This window comes from Mesocricetus auratus, unplaced genomic scaffold, assembly GCF_017639785.1.
Source record: "Mesocricetus auratus isolate SY011 unplaced genomic scaffold, BCM_Maur_2.0 Super-Scaffold_100026, whole genome shotgun sequence".
NCBI lineage: Eukaryota > Metazoa > Chordata > Mammalia > Rodentia > Cricetidae > Mesocricetus > Mesocricetus auratus.
In genome coordinates, this window is record NW_024429207.1 from 27,974,402 (window position 1) to 28,000,068 (window position 25,667).

Below are 25,667 nucleotides of genomic sequence, written 5' to 3' on the forward strand. Positions count from 1 at the left end.
AGCAGGTCAGCTGTTCCCAGTGGCGTGGCTCCTCCTTGGCGGAGGAATTGCTGGTTAAGGAATGGAAGCTGCCTGCCTGTGTCCTGCCCTGACGGAGCAGTTTTTATGGGAAACCCTCCCAATGTCACAGCTAAGGGCTGACCTGCTTCTCTCTCTAGGCCTGGGGAGCCTTGTATCGGGGCGGGAGGCATGGTTAAATGCAGTGTAGCTTTGGTGCATCGCCCTGCAGAGTGAGGAGCTACGGGAGAGGTCCACAGGGAAGGCTGGAATCTCTGTGCATCCGGCAAAGGAGTGTCAGAGCGAGGAGTCCTGGTCAGTAGTGATGTCACAGCATAGTACAGAGCAGTGATGGCGTTGTGACTTTGTTAACCTCATCCAGCAGCCCATGGCATATCATAAAGAGGAACTGTGTCTGGGTGTGCGTTCCCCAAAATCCATGTGTTAACAGCCACATTGGGAGGGGGTACAAACTTTTAAGATTGGGTTCTAATGGGAGTTTTAGGTCATTTGGGGTACGCTCCTGAAGGATGCTGGCCTTTCTCTCTCTCTCTCTCTCTCTCTCTCTCTCTCTCTCTCTCTCTCTCTCTCTCTGCTTCTTGGCCTTGCTCTACCCTGTGTTCTCTACCATCACTCAAAGCCACAAAGCCACGTGTGCTGGCTAGTTTTATGTCAACTTGACGCAAGCTGGAGCCATTGGAGAAGAGGGGGCCTCGACTGAGGAAATGTCTCTATAAGAGCATGCTATAGGCAAGGGCATTCTCTTAAGTAGTGATTGAGGGATGAAAGGACTCTTTATGGGGCCACCCGTGGGCAGCTGGTGGCCCTGGGTTCTAAAAGAAAGCAGGCTGAGCAAGCCAGGAGGAGCAAACCCACAAGCAGCGCCCTCCATGGCCTCTGCATCAATTCCTGCCTCTGGGCTCCTGCCCAGTTTGAGTTTCTGCCTTGGCTGCCCTCAGTGGAGTGTGACTCAGGATCCGTAAGTCAAATAAACCCTGTCCTCCCCAGCTTGCCTTTGGTCATGGTGTTTCATCACAGCAATAGTCACCGTAGCTAAGACAGCAAGTAACCACGGGCCCCACCTCCAAAACTATAAACCAAAGGGAACTTTCGTCTTTGTAGGTTGACCGCATCTCTGTGAATCCGAAGAGCGGACTAACAGGAAGCTGCAGGGGTAGCACTGCTGCATCCCAGATGCTTCCAGATCTGCCACTGCCACAGCTGGGGTCCCTTAAGCATCTTCTGCTCCCTCCCCAGCTGCAGCACAGGCTTTTCCCAGACATGCAGCTTCTCACCGTCCAACCAGCCAGTGCAGTACAAGGACTGTGAAGCCCATGCTGCCCTTCTCCAGAACACAGCTCCAGAAAGCTAGCAGATTCTCAGAAAACAATGTCTCAAGCAAGAGAAAAAGATGCAGAGAGATGTCGGAGTCTTCGAAAGCACTGACTGAGCTTCTAGAGGATCTCAAGTCAATTCCCAGCACCTGCATGGCAATCCAGCTCCAGCGGATCTGACCTCTTCTGACCTCCTCGGGCACCAGAAACACACGTGGCACAGACTTCCAGGAAGGCAAAACACCTGTACACATAAACTAAATTTTTTAAATAAAGGAGAACTTTGAAGACAAGGAGCCAGTGGGGGTTTTCTGGAGTTGGATCCTCTCTTCAAGTCACAATGGAGGGTCACTGTCCACACTCTTCCTCAAAAAGGACAACAGACCCTTTCAATGCTTTTCTCCTGCCATTTGGGTGTTTGTCACCTGGGTACAACTACGGAATTCAATTCAGGTCCTTTGTGAACAACCCCAAGGGTGTGGGGATAGACAAACAGTAGGTTTTAGTCGCGTTGGGCTTTTAAAGTCACTGTTTCCCACCTTTGCCCCCACTGTGTGTCTTGGGGCCTGATGAACTGGCGCCTTCCAGTGTGCTGTCCCCACTTCCAAGGGAAACCCTTGAGCATCTGATGAATTCGGTTGGACATCTCTGGCTGGGATGTCCAGAGAGTCTGTAGTTTTCCAGGAAGGCACAAAGCCAAGCAAATATGGGCGCTGAACCAAGTACACCAAGGTGCCCTATTGTCCTTTGCCGCTTCGGAGTTTAAAGTCTCTCTACAATTGAGGGACAGACTCGGTGCTATCAACTCTGGCTCCACATAGCTCTGGCCCTCCACCACGCTGCTGTGCCCTTTCCCTCACCTTCAAATTGCCCTTAAAACCTGCAGCCTACAACCCTGTTGGCAGAGGAAGTTGTGAGCGCGGGGGAGCTGTCCCCACGACTGCTCTGTCATGCAGCGATGTGAGCGGGGTCGGGGGGGGGGGGGGAGAGGTACACCCCCTTACCGCCTGCGACAGGGAACAAGACGACCCTCCCCCCTTCCCAGCTGCAGCACTCAGGCAGGCCGCCCTACTCCTCCTCCTGGGCAGCACAGCAGAGCTGACCCTGTTAGTGGAGATGTGGGTGAGCCAGCCCTGATGTTGTGAGTAACGTGCTGTCCCCATTACTCATCTGTCATGTGACAGCATGGGGAGGCGTGGGGAGGGAGGATGTCATTGCCCTCCGGCATCAACGCCTCAGGCAGGTGGGAGAGTTGGTCCTGAGGTCTCAAGAGCAGGAGAGCTGTCTCTGCCCCTCAGTGGCAGCAGCACTCAGGAGAGGCGGCCCCTACACCCGGCCCTGAAGGTGAAGGTGTGGGAGGACACGAAAGTGGGAGAACCGGCCCCGCCCCTTGTTCTTTGCTACAAGAGGTGAACTAGCCAGGGCAATGCTCGCGAGCGCACCCTAGTGGTGAAGACAGGGGAGAGCTGGCAAGCTGACGAACCCTGAAACTACCCAAGCCCAGAACCAGGGTTACTTACATGTTGGCCCATCCCAACATCTACCCCATCTGTGTTCTGCTGGAGTATGAGAGGGGGCCGGAAGCAGAGGCAGGCAGATCTCTGTGTGTTTGAGGCCAGCCTGGTCTACAAAGCTACAGAGAGAAATCCTGTCTTGAAAAACAAAAACAAACAAAATGTCTGGATAAGGGGTTTACTGCGTGACTCACTTTGTCGCGCTATAGTTTCTATGATGAGATTTTTCTCTCTCTTCCTCCCCCCTTTTTTTCTCTCTTAAATTTTATTTTGAGGGAGGAGGGAGATGGGTGAGATCAGCAGGCGTCATGTGAAAGACACAAAGATAAATAAAAAGAAAGTTAAACAAACAAGCAAAGCACTGTGTAGCCCACTGTGGACACCGTGCCTGAAATCACAGCACCGAGGATGAAGAGACAAAAGAATTGACACAAAACCCACACTAGCACGTCTACCTCGTGAGTCCCAGGCCAGTCAGGGCGACATAGGGAGACCCTGTCTCAGAAACAAAACCAGCAAACAAGCCTGATGATGAGTCGGCTACCTGAGAGACACAATCCCTATCAAAATCCAACGTCCCTTTCACATGAGGAAAAAAGAAAAACAAAACAAAACAAAAACACTTGAATTTTATATCGAACCACTTTTTTAAAAGCCAAATAGCCAAGGCGAACTTAGCAAAATGGACCAAGTTTGGGGACTCAGACATTCCCTGACTTCAAATGGCACTACACAGCTATCCTAATTAAACGGCATTACAGAGAAATGAAAACAGACACACTGAGAAACAGAACTGAACACAGGCCGGAAGGTACCAGGAGAATGCAACGGAAAAAGGACAGCATCCTCCTCAGTGCTGAGAAAACACCAGAAATACCTCATGGTTTCTATGGGGTTAGGCATCATCTGGGGTGGCCTTTTTATCTCTGCCCCAAAGGAGATTTTTCCCAGAGCTGAGCAAGTTTTACAGAAGCTGAAGTCTGCAGGTTTCCAGTTGACAGTTTTACCTTTAGCAAACAGGACTTGCTGCCTAAGCTGATATTGCAGTGGTCCCTTCTCAAGGGAGAGGAGAAAATGTTCCGCTTGGGGGGCAGCAGGACCACAGAGCAGAAGTCTGTACATCAGCATTAGCTCTGCTGTCTCCGGTCCCAGACAGTTTCTCGTTCTATTTCCTTATTCCTGCGTAAACTAGTATTTTCCTGGTAAGCTTGTTGGTCACAATTAATGTCAAAGCTTGCTGTTTTCCATTTCTTCATTGCTCTGGGAAAATATGTTCAAGCTATACATTCTGGACTATATAAGGGACTCAGTGGCTAGGCAACAAAAGAAGATTAGTGACTAACAGGTATCTGAAAACTACTTAACACCACAAACCATTAGGAACTGCAAATGAAGGCCAATCTTTCCCTTCAGTGCTGCCTGGGCCGAGAGCCTTGTGTGTGTTAGACAAGTGTTATCCCCAGTCCTGGAGAATGTGAATTAAAACCACAATGAGACATCATCTTCAGACTGGTCTGGATGTGACTCAAGTCTTGTACACACAAATGCACACAGGCACGCGCGCACACACACACACACAGACACACACAGACACACAGACACAGTCCTTAGTGTTTTTATTCCTTTAATCTTGCCTTTATTGGCCGGGCGTTGGTGGCGCACGCCTTTAAACCCAGCACTTGGGAGGCAGAGGCAGGCGGATCTCTGTGAGTTCGAGGCCAGCCTGGTCTACAAGAGCTAGTTCCAGGACAGCCTCCAAAGCCACAGAGAAACCCTGTCTCGAAAAACCAAAAAAACAAAAACAAAAAAAAATCTTGCCTTTATTTACTTAGTTTTGGTGCTGAGGATGGAACCCAGGGTAGGATGCTAAACATGTCCTCCATCGCTGAGCTGTGTCCCAGCCTCATCTTCATCCAGCTGTTTTTTATTTATGATTTGTTTTGTTTTACACAAACGTTCACCCTATAGCTTGGGCTGTCCCTTTAAAAAATTTCAGACGAAATTTTATGACACCTAGTTTGTCACATAGTTGGCTTCCTCTCTACTTTACACACTGTTATTCATACTCTCTGCAGAAACAGCTGCTTCTGAATTTCCCATCTGGCAAAGGCAAGCACCGACTGTGAAAATGTAGACTGGTCTTGAACTCCTACTCTCCTGCCTCAGCCTCCGAGTGCTGCGGCTACAGGTGTTTGCTACTAGGCCATTCTGAAATTTGAATCTATTTTTGTTATTTTAAGTTTCGTTTTTCCCTTTTTTCCATTGTGATTTTTATTATAGTTAAAAGGGAGTGTTCCAGAGTCAGCCTGGGTTGAGCAGGACAATGCCCTGAAAGCTGCCTGACTCCTCCAGTTTCTCACTACCAACAATTTATAAAGAGGTATAATGGGACACCTAAGGATTTTTTAATGTGGTGTGAGGTAAGGAAAATGCCTAGAACAGCCCAGGAGACATCACCGATATCTAAGGAACGCTCCAGGAGTGCAGCAGCGGGAACAGCAGCAGAGCTGCTCCTTAGGCCAGGACCAGCAATACAGTGAGTCAGGCGCACACCCTTCAGACAGCAGGATGAATCGGAGCTCATGCGTCCGGAGTGAGCCAGCAGCGTCTCTGCCTCTTCATCTTCATCTGGAGGATAGCAATGCCAGCCGCTGAATTCCAACAGCTGAAAGGTGACTGGCTGAAGGGGACAGAACCCTCGCAACGGTCCTTTGCAGGGAGTGCTGGCATCTTTGCATCCCACACCGTGGCATGTCAGAGGAAAAGCAGGAACCCCTGTTGCGTCCCGCTGGTGCTAAGTGAAGCCTCGAGTAGTGTGCACAGACACAGAAGCCTGCGGTGACCGGACAGGTGATATGACACGGCGGGCTCCAAACGCTGAGTGGGAAAATGGTTAGGGGCAGGGTCTCTTACTGGAGCATGCGCTCCTGCCATTGACCACTGACAGTGAAAACACTGCATTCAAGATGGTATACCTGGAAGCTGCAGTCGACGCTGTAGCCCGGAGTTCCAAGAGAGGTTTTGGTGATGTGAACCTGCTCCCCACCCCCCCCCCAGGCAGACTTCCATGACCCCCAGGCAGCAACTGACACATGGAAGGGGGGTTGAACGCATGAAGCAGTCAGTAGCTATGACTGTCCGTGTGTCCCAGCCTTGACCGCTAGTGTGCACCGGAAGAGGAAGAGTAGGGTGTGTGGTACCAAGCTCCTTTGGGCTCAGGCGCAGTTCCCTGGGTCCCATCATCTTCCAGGATTGCTCCTCCAGCCTCATCCTATAGCCAGGGCACCGGCCTCATCGAGAAACGAGCTGACTGGCTCACAGTGCTCCCGGCTACCACTAGCTAAAGTGGGGAGCCACACCCAGGCCTGTGTTGTTCATACCCCAGCGCCTGGGTGATTCTCAGAGAGAGACTAGGAATCTGAGATCACAGGGCCACCAGGTTCAGTGCCTTATTTCCGCTTCTAAGATGGCAGCTTGAGCAATGTCCTCACTTCTAAGAAGAGGCAGCAGGGGCCCAAAAGGGTCCCTCCCTCTAGCAAGCCCTTTTAAGAGAGTGGAGCTCTCCTGGGCAGGTCACCCCCACAATCCAGTCCTTAACACCATCACCCAGGACATCAAGTTTCCACCCAGCAATGTTGCAGGACACACAAGCTTTGGGAGCCGGGATGTTTCCCAAGTGTCTCCCAAATGGTTGACAATGGCTATTTCCATTTCCTGTTGGTATCTGCAGGGACACTCATTATTTTATTTTTATTGCTTTCCTTTTCAGATTTTCCCTTTTTCTCCCGAGATGGGGTCTTGTGGAAGCTCAGTGTTTGCCCCTCTTTTTGATGGAGTCCTGGTTAGTCTGGAATTGTTATGAAGCCAGGCTGGCTTTGACCTCACCTGCCTCTTCCTCCTGAGGGCTGGGACTAAAGACCTGCTCTGCCATGCCCTGCTCTTATTCTAATCTTACTCAACCCTACATGGATGAATAATTATTATCCCATTTACAGATGAGTAAACTGAGGCCCAGGCATTAAACAGGTCACCCAAAGATGCAGAAAACGGCAGAGCTCAGTCCATGGGCCTCTCTGCCCTGTGCCATTTCAGAGGGTAATGGAGTTCCAAGATCAAAGCCGAGGATGGCCTGAGCCTGGGGTCAGGTCCCAGAAGTGGAGGTTCACTACTTGCCCCCTTTCTGATCCTTGCTGTCAGGGTGCCATCATTCGGAACCTGGCATGACATCGGCAGCCACCGGTACTCTCCCGGCCTGCTGACTATTAGGTTTGAGCTAAGACTATTGGGGTCTTTCCCTCTCTTTGCCTTCGTAGCTGCAGTAAAAGATGCGGTGGCACCTGCCACGGCTGTCTGTGTGTCTACACCTGCCTCCTTCCGGCTAAGGACGGTTATACTCCTAGGTCGTCAGGTGGGGTGAGCGCAGATCAGCTAAAGGGCTGAGCCTCCTTCCACCCCCTGTTGCCCAGGAGTCAAGACAGCCTGCCTGCAAGCACACACTACGGGATATTTATCAGTTATGTGGGCTGGGACGGTGGTTCTCAGCCTCCCTAATGCCGGGACCCTTTAATTCAGTTCCTCATGTTGTGGTGACAGCCCCCCCCACCATAAAGTGATTTTCATTGCTACTTTGTGACTGTAATTTTGCTACTGTTACGAATTGTAATGCAAATATCTGTGTTTTCATTTGGTCTTAGGTGACCCCTGTGAAAGGGTCATTTGATCCCCAAGAGGTCGTGACCCATAAGCTGAGAAACACTCTCATAGGACACCCCCCACCTTCTGAAATCTAGACAGGACCTGTGCTTAGCCTCACGGGCCTGACCGCTACTCAGAGCTCCCAGTGTGCTGTCTTTTGTGGCATTAATGTCTCTCTCAATAGGCTACTCACTCAGCATAGCAGCCCACCCCGGTGTTCTTGAGCTCCTGAGCTGAAACCCTTTACTGGGCGCACTAGTATGAATGACACACTTGAGAACTGTGGTTGCCTGTTAGCACCCGAGGTGCCTGTTAGGGAAGATGCTGTGGCTGTGATGAACACAGGCCTGTTCCCTTCCCCTTAACTCTGAAACATCTGGGACGTAGAAGATGCACAGAACTTGAGTCTCCAAAAAGTTTGCTTAAACACAGAACCTGTTAGAAGTCTCTCTTGTGACTGAAGATAACAGCTTGGCCTATGGCTGATGGCCTCAGCATCATTTTTTTTGTTTATTTTACAAAAGATTTATTTTTTATTTTTAAGTGTGTGTGTGTGTGTGTGTGTGTGTGTGTATGTGTGTGTGAATTTGTGAGCATGCATGCAGTACCTGAAGAGGCCAAAGGAGGGCGCCGGATCACCTAGAGCTGGAGTTTCAGGCAGTTGTGAGCTGCCTGTAACTGGGAACCAAACACTGGTCCTCCCAAGATCAGCAGATGATCTTAAGAGCCGAGCCATTTCTCCAGCCCAACAATAATTTCACGGCATGAGAGAAACACTGTCATTATTCCCTTCATAGAAGCGCAGGAGCCACGGGGAGGTTTCTGGGATTTTCAGCTTTATTCTATTTTTGTTTTAAAAGCCAATGAGGATAGGTACACCTTGATTCCTTTGGGCTGCACTCCTCTATGGCCAGCCCACCCTCTCCTTGCCAGGAGCGCGATAATACCCGGAGCAGAAGACATCAGTACAGGGCCAGGCCACAGGATGGGCTACGAAAGGAGACACAGTGGGTACCCAACAGCCCTCAATCCCTTGTCCTGCCTGGTGTTCTCCCTGCCCGGTGACCCTGTTGGAGGAGCATGGCTTTCAGAGCCCTTCTCTCCTTCTTGCTAAGGTGCCCCCACGCTCTCATGTCCTTGGGTACCCAGGGATGCCTTGATGGGTGGCTCCCAGGGACAACATAATCATAGGGTTCTCGTCTGTTTTCGCCTCTGCCTGTTTCCCCCACTTCCCGTTTCCAGGCTTTGTCTTTCGTGTTACCGAGGGATCTACATTCAGAATAAAGTGCCACTAGGGTCCTAAAACTCAGGTTTACAAGAGTTTCTGTTTTCAGAACCCACTCCCCTGGCGGAGGTGGACTTCTCCTGCCCCCACCAGTGAGAGCATTTGGAAGCACAGCTGGACCTCAGACTCCATCCCTGGCTCTGCAGTCACAGCCGCTGACTGGGCGTAGTACCTGTTGACTCCCTGTTCCTAGTGGGGAAAGCACGCTTCTGGAGAGCACCACAGCCAGGTTCCCTGCTGCAAAAAGCCTGCTCACTTTCTGGCAGGGCTGACCGGGCAAGGGCACCAGAGGGGAGACATGGCAGAAAGCTGTACCATCTCCTCTCTTGATGCGCTCGCCATCAATCCCTGTCCGTCTTTCTTTCCATCCCTCTCGCTTCAGCCTCCTCTTTCTCTTTCCTCCCCCTCCCTCGGCGCTCCTCCTCTCTGTCCCCCACCCTCAGCTGGCTGCACGGAAAGGGGAGGGGAAGGCCGGTCTGCGCAGCGGGCCCGGGGTCAGACGCTGTGCGCGCCCAGGCTGAGCACCGAGAAGGCGGCCCGGTGCTTGCGCAACAGCAGGCGGATCTTCTCGTCGTCCGAGTCCGGGTCCAGCGGCTTGTTGTACTCATCGTCCTCGTTCTCCGAGGCCGCGCGGTCCCCTCCCGTACCGCCCTGGGCCCGGGGTGTAGAGGACGAGGGCTCCAAGGCGCTCTTCTTCCTCCACTTGGTACGGCGGTTCTGGAACCACACCTGCAAAGAGCGCCCGGGTTGTGGGAGCGGGCTCCACTGCGGGGTCCCCTCGCCGCCCCAGAGTCATGTACGGAGCGACCATACACCGCTTCCCCATGCGTTACTCGGAGAGGGATAGTAAAATATAATAAAATTAAATAAAGCGTGCCGAGACGTTTCCTCTGACAGAAACTCTCCCTGAGTTGCTGCTTCCTCTCACCTGACTGGGCGGGCATCTGAGCCGAAGCCCCTGAAATTTCATTGACTAGAGTCCTCCCTGGGACCCAGAAACTTGTGATGGTAGAGCCCGGGGTCTAGCATGCCCTGGTCCTCTGTTCTACCTCCAGCAAGCAAAACAACACGAAATGAACGAATAAAGTTGCCCTTCATTTGGAAGCTCATGAATGCCCCCTAGGAAAACAACAGGGCCAGTAAGTTTGTTACTTGAGATGGTTGAAGACTGTGGAGCCCTGAAGAGGCAAATAAATTAGTCAAGAGCCCATCGTATCCTTCGCCTTCCACACTCAGCCTTCTCCCGTGGCTGTGACAATCCGCTGAGGTAGGTCCCACTCTGTCCCCCAGAACCTCCCGAATCTGTTCACATCCAAAGTGTGGACACCGGGACGGCTTGTCCTGGGAGCCTGAGAAGGTGGCAGTAGAGAGGCGGGTGATGGCTCTGAGGTGTGCAAGCCGGTGGCTGATCTCTGCCACCCGCCCTACGTGGGTGGGAACAGAAGGTGTATTACCTTCACTTTAAAGATTGGGCAGTGTTCCACAGAATGGAAGACTACAAGCACCAGGCTCGATTAACTGACCCTTGTCCCTTTATTTGTAAAATGGACCATAACAGTGACTTCAAGACAGGGTGAGACTTAACGGAGGCACTGCTTACAGGATCAGATGGGCTGGGTAGATAGCCGTCACCGGAGGGGGGCATTTGTAATTCTGATAATCTCTACAGTAAGGTGGGCAGACGCCTTCTCTTGCAGACTCACCTTGACCTGCGACTCCGTCATGCCCAGGGAGTATGCTAGCCTCGCCCTTTCTGGGCCAGCCAAGTACTTGGTCTGCTCAAAGGTTTTCTCCAGAGCAAAGATCTGGTGGCCCGTGAAGGTAGGGCGGGTGTGCTTTTTCTTGTGGATGGTGTCACTCAGAGGATCTGGGGCTGGCAGGAGGAAGAACATTAAGGTTAGTGGGGTGAGTGGAGACCTGATGGGCTCCAGTCCTGTGTCTTCCACAGGGATGTGCTCTACCCAGAAGCCCCCGAGTCACAGGAACGTGGTGACACCTGCCAGGTGAGCTCGCTCTGGCATTCATACAATAGTTACTGTGATCTCTACCATACCTGGGCAGACAGGGTCCCCAGAGGGCAGCTGCACCAGGTTTAGCTACTTGGGACAGCAAGGACTTAGAACTGGATCTTGTGTCTTCTCTTCTAGTTTCCCCATAATTGACCAATGCTGCCTTCCCCAGGGGACACATGGGAATCTCTTTTCTGAGTCAAGGCACCAAGACAAGAATGCCCTTTATTTCACCAAGACAGGCGTGCGTGCCTTCCACCTGCAATTAGACCTCCAGGGCCTCTGAATTCCTTGTCCCTTTTTCTTTGAGTCCCCGGCTTCCCAGATCTGTTGCAAAAGCACGGAGGGGGAAAGCTTAGGGCTCCATGATGCTGTTCCTCCAGCCTGTAAGACAACCTTCACTCAGACCCCTTGGAATCTATTGCACAGCCGGGTGTTGGAGTACCAGAGTCATCTGGAGAGGCTGGAGACCCCAAACTCAGCCAGGACTGGCTGCTCATGAAGGAGGCTCGAAGCTAGCCAAGTACCCATATGGCCACTCAGTGTAGTCCGGCAACTTGTGTCCTCTGTCCTCATTACAGGCAGGAGACTTCAGCAAAGAGGAGAGGACTTCCTAAGACGGGTTCTCAACCTTCCTAATGCTGTGACCCTTTAATACAGTTCCTCACACAGTGCTGACCCCCCAACCATAACATTATTTCATTGCTACTTCATAACTGTAACTCTGCTGCTGTTACGAATCATAGCATAAATACCTGATATGCAGGATGTCAGGATGATATTCGACCCCTGTGAACGGGACATTCAAGCCCCAAGGGGTCGTGTCCCGCAGGCTGGGAATCACTGTCCTAAACAATGACCGTTTCCAGCTCGCTCTCCTCTTGTGCTAAACTGGCCACTGGCTTTCCTGACTAGTTTCTGATGTGTGCGTGTGTTGGAGACAGGATGGTGGGTGTGGGTGGAGGTGTGGGAGAGACAGTTTGGGCTTACATTACCCCAAACTACATTGTACAATAGGTTCCAAGAGATGAGGTCTGAGGGAGGTGGCTGTTACCCAGGCACACGGGGGGGGGGGGGGGTAAGAGTTTTGGGGATTTCCATCATTGGTTCCACATCCCTTCTGTAATGGGAGGGGGTGCTGGAGAGATGACAGAGAGGTAGAGGGCTGCTTTGCCTTTGTCCCCCAATGTTTATCCATCCCATCCAGAGTTTTAGTGGCCCGGCAAGAGCCCTAGAGGCCACTGCCACACTCTCCCAGCATGTCTCACCAGCACATGCCCCTGGCACTTCCTGGATTCTTGACTGGCACAATGCCCACCCCCTCCACTCCAGTTCTCAGAAACCCCGGTCTGAGGGATGGGTGGGGTAAGGGGGCCCTCCAGCAGTCAGGACCAAGGTCAACTTAGCTCTGTTGTCCCTGAAGGCTGGGCTATCGTGACTGCCATTGCGGACGCGAGCCCGGAGCAGAAGGTGGGTGATGGGCCCTGGCTTCTAGATGAGACCTCAGTGGGTCTTAGACCGATGCCATGCAAAATTGGGCCCCTTGGGAAACGATAGCACAGAAAGGTTTCTTCTGCGGGGTAAGCAGACTCTGGGGGGGGGCTGCGGGACTCTGGGCAGAGGCAAACTGAGCTGCCGGCTGGATGTTGCACCGAGTGGGGTGGGCTGTGTTCGTGGGGCCTGGGACACCCAAAGTCCCTTGAAGGACAGCTGAAGTGGCGGTGGGCGAGGTGGGGTTCAGACACCCGTGCTAGGTGGAGGCGGGTTAGGAGAGGGAGAGTGTGGAGTCAGGACTCCCGTGAGCTGAGGAAAGGGACCAGGCTGGGGGCTACGTAATGGCGGCTGAGGAGGGGAAGAGCATAGTGCAGCCCCATCTGTGAAAGACCCCTGCCTCCTGCCTCCTCCCCGGGGCAGGCTGGGGTGGGGTGAAGGCCCTGCTACTCACTGTTGCTGCATGGCCGAGCGCCGCCTCGCCAGTCCTGGCCTGTGTCGGCCCAGCAGTTCCGGGTCCGGGTGGGGTACTCATTCCCAGCCTTGGAGAAACTCCCCACCTGGGGGCCGTAGTACACCCCCTGGGAGCCGAGTCCACCAAAGCCTGCCACGTGGGGGTAGCCAGAGAGGAGGCTGCTGTTTGGAGTGGCTACCGGCCTGCTCAGGATGTCAGTGATCCCGTGGGGCGTCCCAGCGGCCAGCTGGGGGCCAAGTCCCGGAGGGTTGAGTTTGTAGAAGGAGTTCTGCACGGAGTACTGGCACATGGGAGCCTTCATTTCCGAGAACTGGGCCAGCTGTGTGTTGTTCAGGAGGAACGTCCCCTGCAGGTTGGACTCCATGATCTCCAGGTCAGCGAGGAGGAGGGCGAGGAGCCCTTACAGCCCAAACGCCTCCAACGATGGCCCAGACTCTTATGGCAGCTTTGGGGAATCAGTGTCCTCCCATCCCACCCCAGCCTCTGATTGCCCTCTGCCTCGGCCCTTCCTCAGAGATGCAGCACGGAAGTCAGGTGTCCGGAGAAGGTGGGAGGCCTTCCGCTTTCCCCCTCCACCAGCTGGCTCTAAGGAGGTGTGCTCCCCATATTCAGAGCACCCGATTTCTCTGCCTCTGAGTCTGGGGGCCCTCCATCAGAAGTTTTAAGTTCAGAGAAGGGACATTTCCTTGATAAAGATATGGCCCATTAGAATACAGACCTGAGACTGGCTGAGCTGTCAGCGCTGTGCCGCCATTGGTTGGAGCCCACATGGGCCTCACATTGGCTTCTCCTAGACAAATTGCACTTTGAAAGATTGACTGTAAATCAGCCTGTCCGTGTGTGTGTGTGTGTGTGTGTGTGTGTTCGTGTGCGTGTGTGAAAGAATTAGCTCTAGACGCCCTGTGCATGGTCAGAGGCTGTTCTTGCTTATCCAAGTCCAGTGTCTAGGAAAAGGTTGGTGCCTGGAGGTAGGGACTGGAGGCGCCTGCGGAAGTCTTCATTTGTTCCCTTGAGGGAGAGAAGGGCCGGCTCAGAGGTCACCGTCCCAAGCTGCCCCGGTATGAAACCTATTCCTTCTCCAGGACAGGGTAAGTGGGGTCCCCTGGAGCAGGAGCTACTCTGGGGTAATGCAAATCTCTCGGACTTGAGTATGGGGGAAACTTCTCACAGAATGGCTAGGGAAGTGGACCATGCAGCAGCTCCTAGAGTTGCAGGGGTGTGGTGAGGGGGGCATTCCACTGAGGCTGAAGAGGGGTGACTGTAAACATTCCTGCTTCTTCCAGTCTTTCTTGGTTTCTTCAATATTCTGTCTGTCTGGTGTCCTGGGTGTAGTTCCTCATGTCAGAGGCCCTGTGATCCTGAGGCAGAGTCCTAAGCAGGGCTGTTGGGTTGAGGCTTGGGACTAAACTAAATACAAGAGCACCCTGTGCTTTGTTCCTGATGAATTTTTGCAGTCTGCTGGTTTGTGTGGGGATAACCTCTCCGTTGACAATAGGGAAACTGAGGCACAAGGGTCGAGGGCTTGCTTCCCAGGTTATTCTCTAAGGTCAGCATTGTTTCCCGGTTACTCTCCAAAAGAGTGAAGTGACAGGGACAAGGTGAGTGTCTCTCCAGATGAGCTCTCCCTGACTGGCCACTTGGGCTTTCCGGAAGTCACTCCCTGGAAGTCACTCCCTTATTGTTTGGGGATAGAGGGAGGGGTGTTTTCACAGGTGAGAGGCAGGAGTCTTTGTTAGCAGAGGGCTGGGGGGGGGGGGGGAAGGCTGGCTGCCATGTAGCATTTGCATGTGATGTAAACCATGCTCTCTGTGACATATGTGATTTGGGTGAAGAAATAGAAAAGATTTTGCAAAAGGGGAGGTGATCTTTCTACAAGTTTTAAGAAAAACGTGAGGGAGGGTTCTTAAAAAAAAAGACTGTGGTGTGTGTGTCTGTGTGTGTGTGTGTGTGTGTGTGTGTGTGTGTGTGTCTATCTGTGTGTCTGTCTGTCTACCTGAGGAGTCCAGAAAAGGATGTTGTATCCCCTGGGGATGGAGTTACAGACAGTTGTGAACCCTTCAGCATGGGTGCTAGGAACCAAAGACAGGTTTCTCGACATCTTCTCTTCAGCCTGAGAAAAAGAAGGACTTCATGTTGGGGAACTGATTTCTAATTTATGACAAGTTTTACACTCAGAACCAAACCCATAGAACAACGCATTCTAATTTACCCTTGAAGCCGGGCACACTGAACAAGGAACGTTCTTATTCTTTGCAGAGTTCCTACTTACGGGGTCAGGAAAGGGGGGCTCTGCCTGTTGGGGTGATGTCAACCGCTAAGTCATCAGCAGGAACACTGTGCTAGTCTTTTTCTTTAATTACCTCTGTACAGTGTGCCTTCTACTGATTTTTAGCTCTCAACAAGTCTTTGAGTCACTCTTTCTTCAGTCTCTGTTAACTTCTGGCTAATTTCCCCTCTCATCTGAGAGTCTTTGTTCATCTTGCTGACCACACTCCTCTGCTGCCTGGACTTAAACCCTCGGGAAAAAGTTCTTAATGGTTTTTATGTTAGGTTTGCTACCACGTCATGTGCTAGCTATTAGACTCCCAGACAAGCCACCCAACCAAGGCAACTGCGCCTCTGAGAGTGTTTCAAAAACCCTCTGGGGAACGCAAACGCCGGGGTGGGGGGCGGGGAGGCGGGGGTGGGGTGGGGGTGGGAGGGTGGGGAGGTGGGGGATGGGGTGGGGGTGGGGGGTGTTGGTATACTTTCAGTGCCTGACTGAGAGCTTGGGCTCTGGGCTGAGGTGCACCAGGGATTGGGGGACAAAGGTTTGGCCACTCCGTAATAATGAGAATTTGCTGCAAATGATTTGACTCTTATTTAATGCTGGAGCTGATAAGGGTGTGTTGTCAGGTAACCTCAAGTGACCTTAGACACTGTTTATCCTCATTGTGACCAAGGAGGGAAGGCCACCAGTGTGGAGTTCCGCTCTGCATAAAGAGTTGGAGACTAGTTCGGAACAGGGACCACTTCCTCTCTCTGGCAAGGGCAGAATATATCAGCCCCCCTTGGTGAATGTCTCCTGCCTGCCCGGACAGGCTCTCTGGTTTGTAGAGTCGGTTCACCCCCAACTCTTCTCATCTCCTGATAGACGGGTTGTCAGCTCTTTCTGGGCGCTTCTGAGAAGGGTGGTCCTGATGAAGGGACTTTCCAGGAACTGGACATTGGTGGACTCCTTTTGGGAGCAGAGGTATCTCCTGATGCCCCTCCTAACAGACCCCATCACACTCCAAGTCAGGCTAACACCCCTGCCCCGCACCTCAAGCCCTCAAAGATGAGCCAAGAAAGACAGATGGAGACCTGTGCCATGAGTCAGTTTCTTTATTAATTTGACATTTGTTTAGCTGGTGTAGGGAGAATGGTCTATACATCAGAGTAGGGAGGGGTGGTCTCTCTCAGTAACAGAGCATGTGAGAGAACCAAGACATAGTTCATTTTTTCATAACAATTAAAAAAAAATCAAGGTCATTTCAAAACTTCTAAAAAGCGTCTAAGGTGCAGACTGCAGCATTCTCTAGGCATCAAGTGGAGACCCCAAACTCCTCCTAAACAGCTCCTACTAGCAACGGGAGCGCGCAGCCATGCCGCCGAGGGCGGGGGCGGCGTGCCAAGCAGCCAAGCCAGACTGAGCGGAGGGTGCCAAAGCGGAGCCCGGCCGCGCGGGGCGCTAAGAGCCGCTACTGGGGCGGCGGCCTGGAGCAGGGGGGTGCGGGGCGAGGCGGGACGACCCTGCGCCCGTCCTCGCCCGCCCAGCCCTCCCGGGGCCGCCCCTAGGAGGAAAGCTACCGCGCCCGCGGGGACCATAGCATCCCCCGTCCCCAATCCCTACACCCGCCCGGGGCTAGAGCTCGCGGAGGCTGGAGGCCCGGGGCGAGCCTCCAGGGCATGGGGGCGCGGGCATGGAGGGGCGTCTGTGCTACTTGGAAGGTTTTTATTGTGTCCTGACGACACCCCGACGCCCGAAGAGCGGCAGGCGAGGAAGGTGACCGCCGTTCACCAGTGGCTCCTGGAGAGCGAGAAGAGCCTGCCAGTCTCTTTCCTGGCCCTAGGGGGCGCCGCCTAGGCAAGGCGGAGCCGGTTTGTGCTGATTCGGGCCTCCCTCTGCAGGAGACTCTAGTGTGACATTAAGGCTCTTCCCTGAGGGCTCCAAGGCAAGACCAGCCAGTTCAGGGGTCCCTTCCTGGCCTGGCCCTGAGTCTAGATAGAAGAGGGTCTCTCCTCAGCCTCCTGGTCAGCAGCTCTTTCCTGCTCAGGCTCTCCTCGCACTGGGCCGATGGTTGAGCTTGAGCCCAGCGTCTGTGCCAGGACCTCCAGCCTGCGGCCACCTGCACTTCAAGCACCAAGTTGGCTCTGGGAGACCTCAGGGTGGTCTGACCTAAGAACTGGCAGGTCCATTCACAGCTCTACTCCCTTCCTGTTTCAGTGAAAGACAGCCTTTAGCTCCTCCCACAGCCTGGAGAAGTGAGTCCTCGGGAGCTGAGCTGTTCAGGGCTTGGTACATACTGCTAACTTGTCTCTATTGGTTTGCATAGTATTTATTGTTTTCATATACACAAGGCTGATTACTGTACAGTTTACAATTTGAACGCAGACTATTATAGAAGTGCTTGACGAGTTAGAAAACCTCCTTTCTATTGAACATGCTGGTGCAATCCCCAGACAGCCACAGGCCCTTCCCAGCAGAGAACTTCGAGATGGAGCCCTGGCTTCCTTTGAGCCCTACACCAAATCCTGGGGACTCCTTGCCTCAGTTCTCAGATTCCTAGACACAAGGGACCCCGAATGCACTCTCAAGGTAATGATTTTCACTGGAAGTGATTAATGCTGAAACTGAGAGACAACATAAAAAAAATATATATGTATGTATCGAGTTCATCCACACGGCTTCAGAGGTCACAGTAAAATCAGTATGAAGGGGAGACCTGCATGTGTGCACCTGTGTTAGTCATGTGGTTCTGGGAGGAGCAGTCCCCTCACCGGGGAGAGGGTGGGGCGTTACCAGTGGCATGTGGTGTGTGCAGGGGTGGGGGGATGCGGGACGGTGGCGCTAAACTGATGCCATGCCCAGTTTCCAGAACGATCACGTGAGTTTCTTACAAACGAGGTTGACGTCAAAATCAAAACAAAACAAAAGAGAAGCAAACAAACTTGAACCAACCATCCCAGCCACAGTAGAGCCCTTATTCATGTCTGCACCCGTGTGCTCCTGGGGGCTCGCTCGCTCTCCCTCACTCCTCTCTCCCTTCTTCTTGCGGCCTTTGTCCTGATTCCCACAGAGATCCATAGTCGCTAGAGGCAGGACTGAAGACTGTAGGTCATGCGTCTACAGCCAGTCGTTCATGCGGATACGAGACTAAAGGAAGCCCCATACAGAGGTCATGCCGGGATCTTAGGACACGTGCGACCCTCCAGTAGCCCTCTGGTCCAGGTCTCCTCCTGTGTGCATGACAGAGTGTGTGGAGTTCAGGGTTTGGGTGTTGAGGTGTGATCCTGCAGGACACAGAAAAAGGAGTCACTCGAGTCCTGTGCTTTTTTTCTTGGGCGGGGCAGACCAGGAGAAGCAGAGTTCCCAAGCAAAGCAGTGAGCTCAGAGTGTAGTAGCAGAGGCTAACCCCCAAACACCACCCACCCTTCCCTGTTCTCTACCCAGATGTCTGGTCTCCAGCCCGCACTGAGTAGTGCAGAGCGGACGAGCTCTCAGGAACCCTGCATAGGGAGCAGAGAAGGTGGCGTGCTGCCTGGAGGCTGGGGAAACATCTTCAGAGTAGATTCTTGGGTTTGGAAGTGGCCGTTCCTCTCATGGGCCCTATGCCAAGAGAAGGGCTAGGCTCGGCAGTGGTGCGTCTCTGCTCTCAGATCAGGGGGGCCTACGACACTGATGTCTGCTCTGTGCCTGCCCTGGACGAGATGTCTGGTCCTGGGAACTCATGACCCTCAAGCTCCTTTTGGCTCTTGTCCACAGGCTCCCGTTCACATGCCTAGTGGTGCGCTGACTCTGTGGTAAAGCAACCTCTTAGGCAGGTACATTCTTTCTAGAATATCACCTCTCAAGCTGGGAAGCAACAGCTTTGCATGTGAAGTCCAAATCTGTCTGTCAGCCTGGGATTCACAGCAAGTCACCACACACACACACACACACCCTGGCCTTATCTACCAGTCTGCGGAGAGGCCTGCCTCCTTCTTGCCTTCCTCCCTCTTTCCTTAATTTGCTTTTTTTTTTTCTGAGACAGTGTCTTGTTACTCAGCCCAAGCTAGCCTGAAACGTCTCACCTCCTGTCTCTGCATCCCAGGTGTTGGGATTTCAGGCAGGTGTTGTCATGCCCAGACAACATCATGTCTTCCAGGAGAAACTAAAGGTTCTATCTATAGGGACCTAGGAGCTGCTGAAGAAGAGAAGGACATTTATTTATTTTTGTTTTGTTTTTTTTTTGAGACAGGGACTCATTCTTTGGTTCAGGCTGGCCCCGAACTCATTATTTATCACAGATTGGCCTTGACTTCATGGCCATCGTCCAGTCTCAGCATCCCGAGTGTGGGGTGACAGCGTGAGCCACCATGCCTGGCTGAGGAGACCGTTAAGACGGAAGTGGATGAGGGTGCTCTGGGAAGAGGCACAAAGGTTGGAAGTCACTTTGAGACAGAGCCGTTCCCAGGTGTGGAGCTGTCCTGGTTCTATGGGTGGCAGAGCCCGGAGAGATATATTGGGCATGACTCATGACTCATCCCCGGATGGTTCCCCAGGGAGGGAAAGGGAGTGCCAGATGCCTTGCCTTAGCTGTAAAGACTAAAAGCCAAGCACTTTTTCTGGGTAGAGGAGAGCTGCCACTTCAGAAGTGAGATTCTGCCCCTCTGGCTGCCTTGTCCTTCGACCCCGTTTCTAGACTGTGTGCGCAGATGGCCCCCTCTCTCTGTTTTAGGCCACAGATCCCCCATCAAGACTGTGGTCCTTCTTCCTCAACTTCTGTCCTGCTTCAGACTTGTCCTCCAGCACTTCGGTTGTCCCTTCCCACCGCTATCCTTGACACTGCAGAGTGCCAAGGCCGAGAGCAGGAATTCTGAAGCCAGACTGTTGTGGTTTAAACCCAGCTTCTGTTGTTATGAGCTACTTAACTGTGGTCAGCTTACTCAGCTGCTCTTCAGCCCAGTTTCCTGTGCTGTAAAAGGGAGCAGCAGCAGCAGGACCAACCACATTAGATCACTGTGATGTGGGAATGTGCTAATGACAAGGCCATGGAGCACTCAGGGCCGGGAGCACTCAGGGCCGGGAGCACTCAGGGCCGGGAGCACTCCAGACTTGCGAGTAGCTGGCTCTTGAAATGCGCAGCTGCCTAGGTGTTGCTCCCTTCTAACCAGCTGTGTGGCTGCTCTGGCTGGAGAGTGAGCTCGTGGGTGGGAGCCCCTTCACGTTGCCTACAATGACTCCTCTGGAGCTAAGCATTTTTCAAGCGAGACAACGTGAGGTCTGAGGTTCTGGACACACAGGCTGTGATCTTCCACCTGCTTTACTGCCAGGCCCCAGGCAGAGGAGAAGGCTCAAGCCTTAGAGATCATTTTGGAGTAGATGCCCAATTTGTTCCTGGGTAAATTAAGACTCAGGCGGAACGGAGAGCTGGAGCAGCTGCTGGAGCAGGTGTGTGGGGTAACATGAACCTTCTGGCTGAGGCAGGCTTTCTCCTGACACCGCACCTCCTCCCAGGCCACTCTCTGGAAAAGGCTGATCCTTCTAGAGCTTAGGAAACGGCCCCTCTGTGCTGCGGCATGCTGGAGTGCCCCTGGAGCCTCACGCCTTTCCCTCTGCCGGGACACCTCCCCCATACTAGGTTGTGACTCTTCCCATTTCCCTTTACCTCTCTCTCTGATGTCGTCGACTCGGCTGGGTATGAGAGCAGATTCTAGCTTGAAACAAAGCAAAACAAAGCATGCCTCCCTACCTCCTCCCACGGAAACAGATTAAATCTATTAAAATATCCTATTGTCAGAGCTAGTCTAAGTCTTGAAACCATGTTTGCATGGAAAGTATTCCATAAAAGGAAAACAGAGAGAGGCACTAGCCTTTTCTCCCTCAGCACCTTGGAGAGGCCGGGAGGGTGCAGCCATGCACATGCAGAGGGTATCAAGAACTTGTACCCTTCCACGGCTTGTGGGACACCCCCCCCAGGGCTGTATTACTGCCTGTCTTCCCAATGGTCCTGGCACGTCACTATTTAGGTGCAGTACAAACCCTGCCACTAAACAACAACTTCCTGGCTTCGCTTCTTCCCTCTCTGGGCCAAGGCCTTCCCAACGCAGGAGGCGACAGGTAGGATCAGAACAAGGCTCAGCAATACATTGCTTACCAGGGTGCTGAGTCCTCCCCGTTCCACCTTCTAAATAAGCTGACTGTCCTCCATTTCGGCCACTTTTTAGATATGATACCTATAAACATGCAATTTGACTTGAGGGAAGTTTAAGGAGGAGCAAAATCAGTCATCATAAGTCAACTTTCACTATGCATACCAACCACACTGCAGCAGAGAACAAACTCAGGCTCTCCCAGGCTATCAAGCCTCTACCCCTGAGCTAAGCCCTAGCCCAGGGGTCTGTGTCTTAAGACCCCAGAGGACTTTAGGAGGGGATGTGGAGAAAGGGTGTTGCTGAGCCTCACACTTTGTGAAGCCCTTTCACAAAAATAAACACATCCATTACCACACTGCAGTTCTACAAGGAAAGCACTGGCATGATTGCTATGCATGGGCAGAGACGATGAGCTGAGGGAGGTCAATTGACTTGCCCTGAGTCACACTACAAATAAAATCTGCCACTAATTGAATGCCAGAGGACATACGCCTTTATTTACTCCTCATGACACAACACCGCTCATAGTTAATTATTTGTGCCCCCGCCACACCCGTGCTCTGACTGGGACCTGGGGTCTCCGGCAGGCTGAGCACGTGCTCCACCACTGAGCCACACCCAGTTCTGCCCGTTCTTTTCATTGATCTATAACACACATTCCCAAGAGACTATTTTCATCTTTCCTTGAGGAGTGTGAGGTTGGGGAGATGCGTGACTTAGGGTCATACAATGTGGGAACAGGGGAGCCAGGCCCTGAATCTAGATTCCAAGGCTACCTTTCATGCTTGGAAACAAACAGATGCTTCCCATTACTCACAGTAGCTCTGGTTTATAAAGTCTGAACATATAAAGCAGGAACAGCGACTTCTGAGTCACTGCTCCCAGGGAAGCCCAAGGCTAGGTTCTCCTCAGTCTCTGGTCACAATTCTCAACCAGTGACAACTGTACGGCCATATGCGTATGAGAGTTGTATGCGTACTCTGCCTGAGGCTGCCAGACTGAGCATGCGTGGTGCATTCACTCACACTGACCTCGCCTCCACTAACCCCTGAGCCCCCATCTCCACTAACCCCAGAGCCCCCAGGAAGACCTACAGCTCGTCTTCCCCGGCTAGACAGAACTTAACAAAACCAGTGAGCCAACAGCAAAGAGCAAGTGCATGCACTAGACAGACGAAAGGAAAGGACAGCATTCGAGCCGGAACAAGGCGGAGCCGGCACATGCGCATGCCCGTCACTCAGTGGTCACCCGTGTCTGTGAATGGCAGAGCATGGAAGCACTGGTGATGGCTTCGGATGGCCAGCACCGTTTTAGCAAGTAGGCAGATCAGAAGAGGAACGGTGAGGGGTGGCTGGACTGCTTGGGAGGTGGGGCAGTTGGTGGTAGGAACAGAGCCTGAAGCCCCTTCACCAGCCTCTCGTCTCGCGGGGGATGGAGCATTCCCGCTGCGCTCCGACCCTCGGGATGGACCTGGGCCTGAGCCTGCGGCCACACTCACTTCTGCGTCACTATCCTGGTCACCTACCTCCCTTTGCCTTTGTTGGCAGAGGGTTGGGCAGTCTCAGAACCAGGCTGCTCGGATTACTGACCACTAAGCTCATGAGGGCTGGTGGGTAATGTCTCTCTCTCTGTCTCTCTGTCTCTCTGTCTCTGTCTCTGTCTCTCTCTCTCTCTCTCTCTCTCTGTGTGTGTGTGTGTGTGTGTGTGTGTGTATTGGGGGAAGGGCTGATCAACTACAACAAATGAATGAAAACATTCAACTTCCTCTCTGCCCTGCCTTCATGCTACCTGCCTCCTCCTCTTTATGGCGTTGGTAAAAATCTGAGTCAAACCGAAGAGCGGAAATCAGAGCTAATCCTGGCCTTGAAGTCCGCGGCCAGGCAGGGTCCTCCTGGCAGTGCCAGGGTTAATGCTGTGGCCTCCTTAAAGCTGCTGAGGAGTCAGGGCTAATTTTACTCTCCTGTCAGCTCTGCCAGCCCCCATTTTTGCCCAAGTGCTGAGATATGTTGGGAAGCACCCAGTCAGCACTTCTGCTGGCCCAGGAGGCGGTGTGGGCCCTGCTTTTTGCAGAATGCATAAAACCAGTGACTGCTTGCTGCTCGGCTCTGGAGCTGGGCCCTGAGAGTCCTGGGGGGCGGTAACCCGGTGGGTGCCGTGCACAGGGGGTGGGGGCTGTGATGCTTCTTTGCTCCCCGCTGTCTCCCACCCCGACGCGTCTTGTACTGAGCTGCCCCGAGCTGAGCACAATGAAGGACCTCGGGGCAGCTCAGTACAGGACCCCTCAGGGAGGGTCAGGTCAGAGCTGGCTGCCAAAGCTCTCAGTGCGGCAGCCTGCTGGAGAGCTTCAGTGCACAGCCTGGTCCACCCCTCCTCGGCCCACTGCCCGGGCACATACCCGTCACACACTAGAGGCCCTTAGCCATGAAGACCCTCCTGACTTCCGGAGAAGATACCACCCACCCCTGGGACCTGCTGACTTAGTTCCTTCTGAGACATCAAGAGAGCAGCCTTGTTCACAGAACAGAAGAGAGCTGAAGCTATGGTAGCTTAGGACTCCAGCGGGGCTTAAGGTTTAGGCCTGGTGTACTTTGTGGTCACACATAGGGAGACATCACAGGTCTGACAGTGTCCCTGTGGTTTTCAGCATCCTGGCCACCAACTTTAGAGCCCACTGCTTGGTTTCTAAGAGGGATACCAAGATGCACAGAGTATATTTCACACCTCGAGGCGCTGTCTTAAAATCATGCAGGGACAGCTAGGCATGGGGATACACGCCTTTTAATTCCAGCACAGAGGCAGGGGGCTCTCTGTGAGTTAGAGGCCAGCCTGGTCTACATAGCAAGTTCCAGGGAGACCCTGTTTAAAAATGAACTGTATAGGGGTTGAAGGTGTGGCTCAGAGGTAGAATCCATACCTAGAATCCACGAGGCTCTGGGCTCCATCCCTAACACAGCCAAAAAGACAAAAGAAAATATAAACAAGCAAAAGAAAACCAAGCTCCTGAACTTGTGCACTCTCCAGCAGACCTGTGTCAAAGGAGATGCACCTGCGTGAGGAGGAAGTGGGAGGGGCAGAGATGAGTTTGAGGAGCGGGAATCTGCGTGTCGGGTTGCAACTCAGAATCGCACTAGTGCAAGGAACGGGCGGGGAGAGGCAAGCAGCTACTTCATCAAGGGCCATGCCGGGAAGGACACGAGAGCCGCCGTTACCTCCCAAGGGGCTACTGGAGCAGAGATCACTGTTTGCCCCTTTTCAGGCTGGCCCGCTTCACTATCTGAGCCCCCTTCCTGCCCTCTAGCAGGTCCGGCTGTAGTCCACTCCCTCTTAGCTCCACCTGGAGACAGCGTTAGAGACAGAGAGTAGGAATCACACAGGCAGGTGACAGAAAATATGCAGAAGGGGAAAAGGGACAGCGAGGAGGAGCTGGGGACACTGTCCACCAGAAAGGTGACCAAAGGACCACGCGCGCAGACTGCAGCACAGTAGCGGCGAGGGAGACGCGAACTTGCTGTGGCCTCCAGGGGCCTGCAGCTCCGCAGTACCTTAGTAAGTTTCATAAAGGACTCAATATCGGCTTCCAGATCCCCAGGGTCCACCAGGGGCCCCTCAACAATCACCTCCTCGTGCTGCTGGGTGTCGATGGCGCTGGAGGAATCTACCTGCCGGACGACTTTGCGAACGATCTGAAAGAGAAGGAGGGCTGGTCAAACCGTCCGCACCAAGTTTGATGAGAACAAGGCCCCCGGCAGTGACATCAGGAGGAGAGGCAATGGCCGCTTGTCCCTCGTCCATCAGGGGCCAAGGACAAGCCTTTCTCCACTGTCACGTACGGGGAATGTCAGGGGAGCTTGGATTTGGGGAGTGCTGCGGGTAGGCTTCATTGACCAGCGTGCCTCCTCAGCCTCCCACACCCATTCTGTTTCTCAGAACAGAAGTGTGTGCAGACAATCGTAAGGACAGAGGCAGACCTTTTCGTTAATTCGTCTGCTCCACTCACCTGCCCCATACTCGTTTATCCAGATGAACAGAGAACTCGGCTCAGGCCCTTAGGAAGGGGCAAGGACAGAGAGGGACTGTGACCCCCCCATGTGAACAGCAGCCCTAGAGAAACACATGCACCGCCTCCTGCTTGATTCCTTTGCCTCATGGGGTAATGCTTGCCAGGCAACGAGAACGTATCATCCTGACTGATGTATGCCGTCAGTTCAGTGAGTTCCTACAGCCTTTCTGCTAAGGGAACAGGTTCTCTATTCTCTGACAGCTCATCTCAGGCCACCCTCCGCAGGCCTCAAGGCTGTATGTTTCATGGGAGCCGATTCTTCTGGAATAGGGCAACTGGAACTATTTATGTGGAGTTATAAGGCCCCAGTGTCCCAACTGCAGGGGATCCCACAGGCCTCAGCTCTCCTGAGTTACCCAGAATCACTGAGGTGGTGGCCACAGCCTGCCCACCCTGCTAGGAAGCAGCGAGAAGCAGGGCTCTGATGAGTT

General features: G+C 53.1%; 2 protein-coding genes and 1 long non-coding RNA gene across 12 annotated transcripts in view; 1 reads left to right on the plus strand and 2 right to left on the minus strand.

Moving 5' to 3' along the window:
• Window positions 1-8,359: 8,359 nt before the first annotated feature.
• On the minus strand, window positions 8,360-13,608 carry Nkx6-3 (NK6 homeobox 3). The gene is made up of 3 exons (XM_005066552.4): window positions 12,780-13,608; window positions 10,529-10,698; window positions 8,360-9,554 (listed from the first exon to the last, which is right to left on the minus strand). The coding sequence occupies exons 1-3, from the start codon at window positions 13,162-13,164 to the stop codon at window positions 9,321-9,323; spliced, it is 789 nt and encodes a 262-aa protein (XP_005066609.1). The 5' UTR covers window positions 13,165-13,608; the 3' UTR covers window positions 8,360-9,320.
• A 153-nt stretch (window positions 13,609-13,761) lies between these two features.
• The window catches only part of LOC121134188, a 29,940-nt gene continuing 18,034 nt past the window's right edge, over window positions 13,762-25,667 (plus strand). Inside the window, exon 1 of the long non-coding RNA XR_005871230.1 lies at window positions 13,762-13,888. This is a non-coding gene — a long non-coding RNA (uncharacterized LOC121134188). The remainder of the gene's footprint in view (window positions 13,889-25,667) is intronic.
• Ank1 (ankyrin 1) overlaps window positions 16,149-25,667 on the minus strand; it is a 180,126-nt gene continuing 170,607 nt past the window's right edge. For 4 of the 10 annotated variants that reach the window (XM_040731995.1, XM_005066544.4, XM_005066545.4 and 1 more), the window contains 3 exons: window positions 24,794-24,859; window positions 24,386-24,510; window positions 16,149-18,332 (listed from right to left, as the gene is read on the minus strand). In XM_040731995.1, the coding sequence (XP_040587929.1) occupies window positions 24,412-24,510; window positions 24,794-24,859 (165 nt within the window). In that variant the 3' untranslated portion in view covers window positions 16,149-18,332; window positions 24,386-24,411. Of the gene's footprint in view, window positions 18,333-19,064; window positions 20,735-21,178; window positions 21,258-24,385; window positions 24,511-24,718; window positions 24,860-25,667 lie in introns of those variants that run through there. The other 6 variants (XM_040731994.1, XM_013110790.3, XM_005066550.4 and 3 more) reach the window with 4 other exon arrangements.

Bases quoted from the DNA above. Each gene is read 5' to 3' on its own strand.
- Nkx6-3 (XM_005066552.4), bottom strand. From the start codon at position 13,164: ATGGAGTCCAACCTGCAGGGGACGTTCCTCCTGAACAACACACAGCTG. The intron at 10,699-12,779 runs GTGAGTAGCAGG...TCCTCCTGCCAG, and splicing joins CGCTCGGCCATGCAGCAACA to CCCCAGATCCTCTGAGTGAC. The intron at 9,555-10,528 runs GTGAGTCTGCAA...CGCTCTTTGCAG, and splicing joins TGACGGAGTCGCAGGTCAAG to GTGTGGTTCCAGAACCGCCG.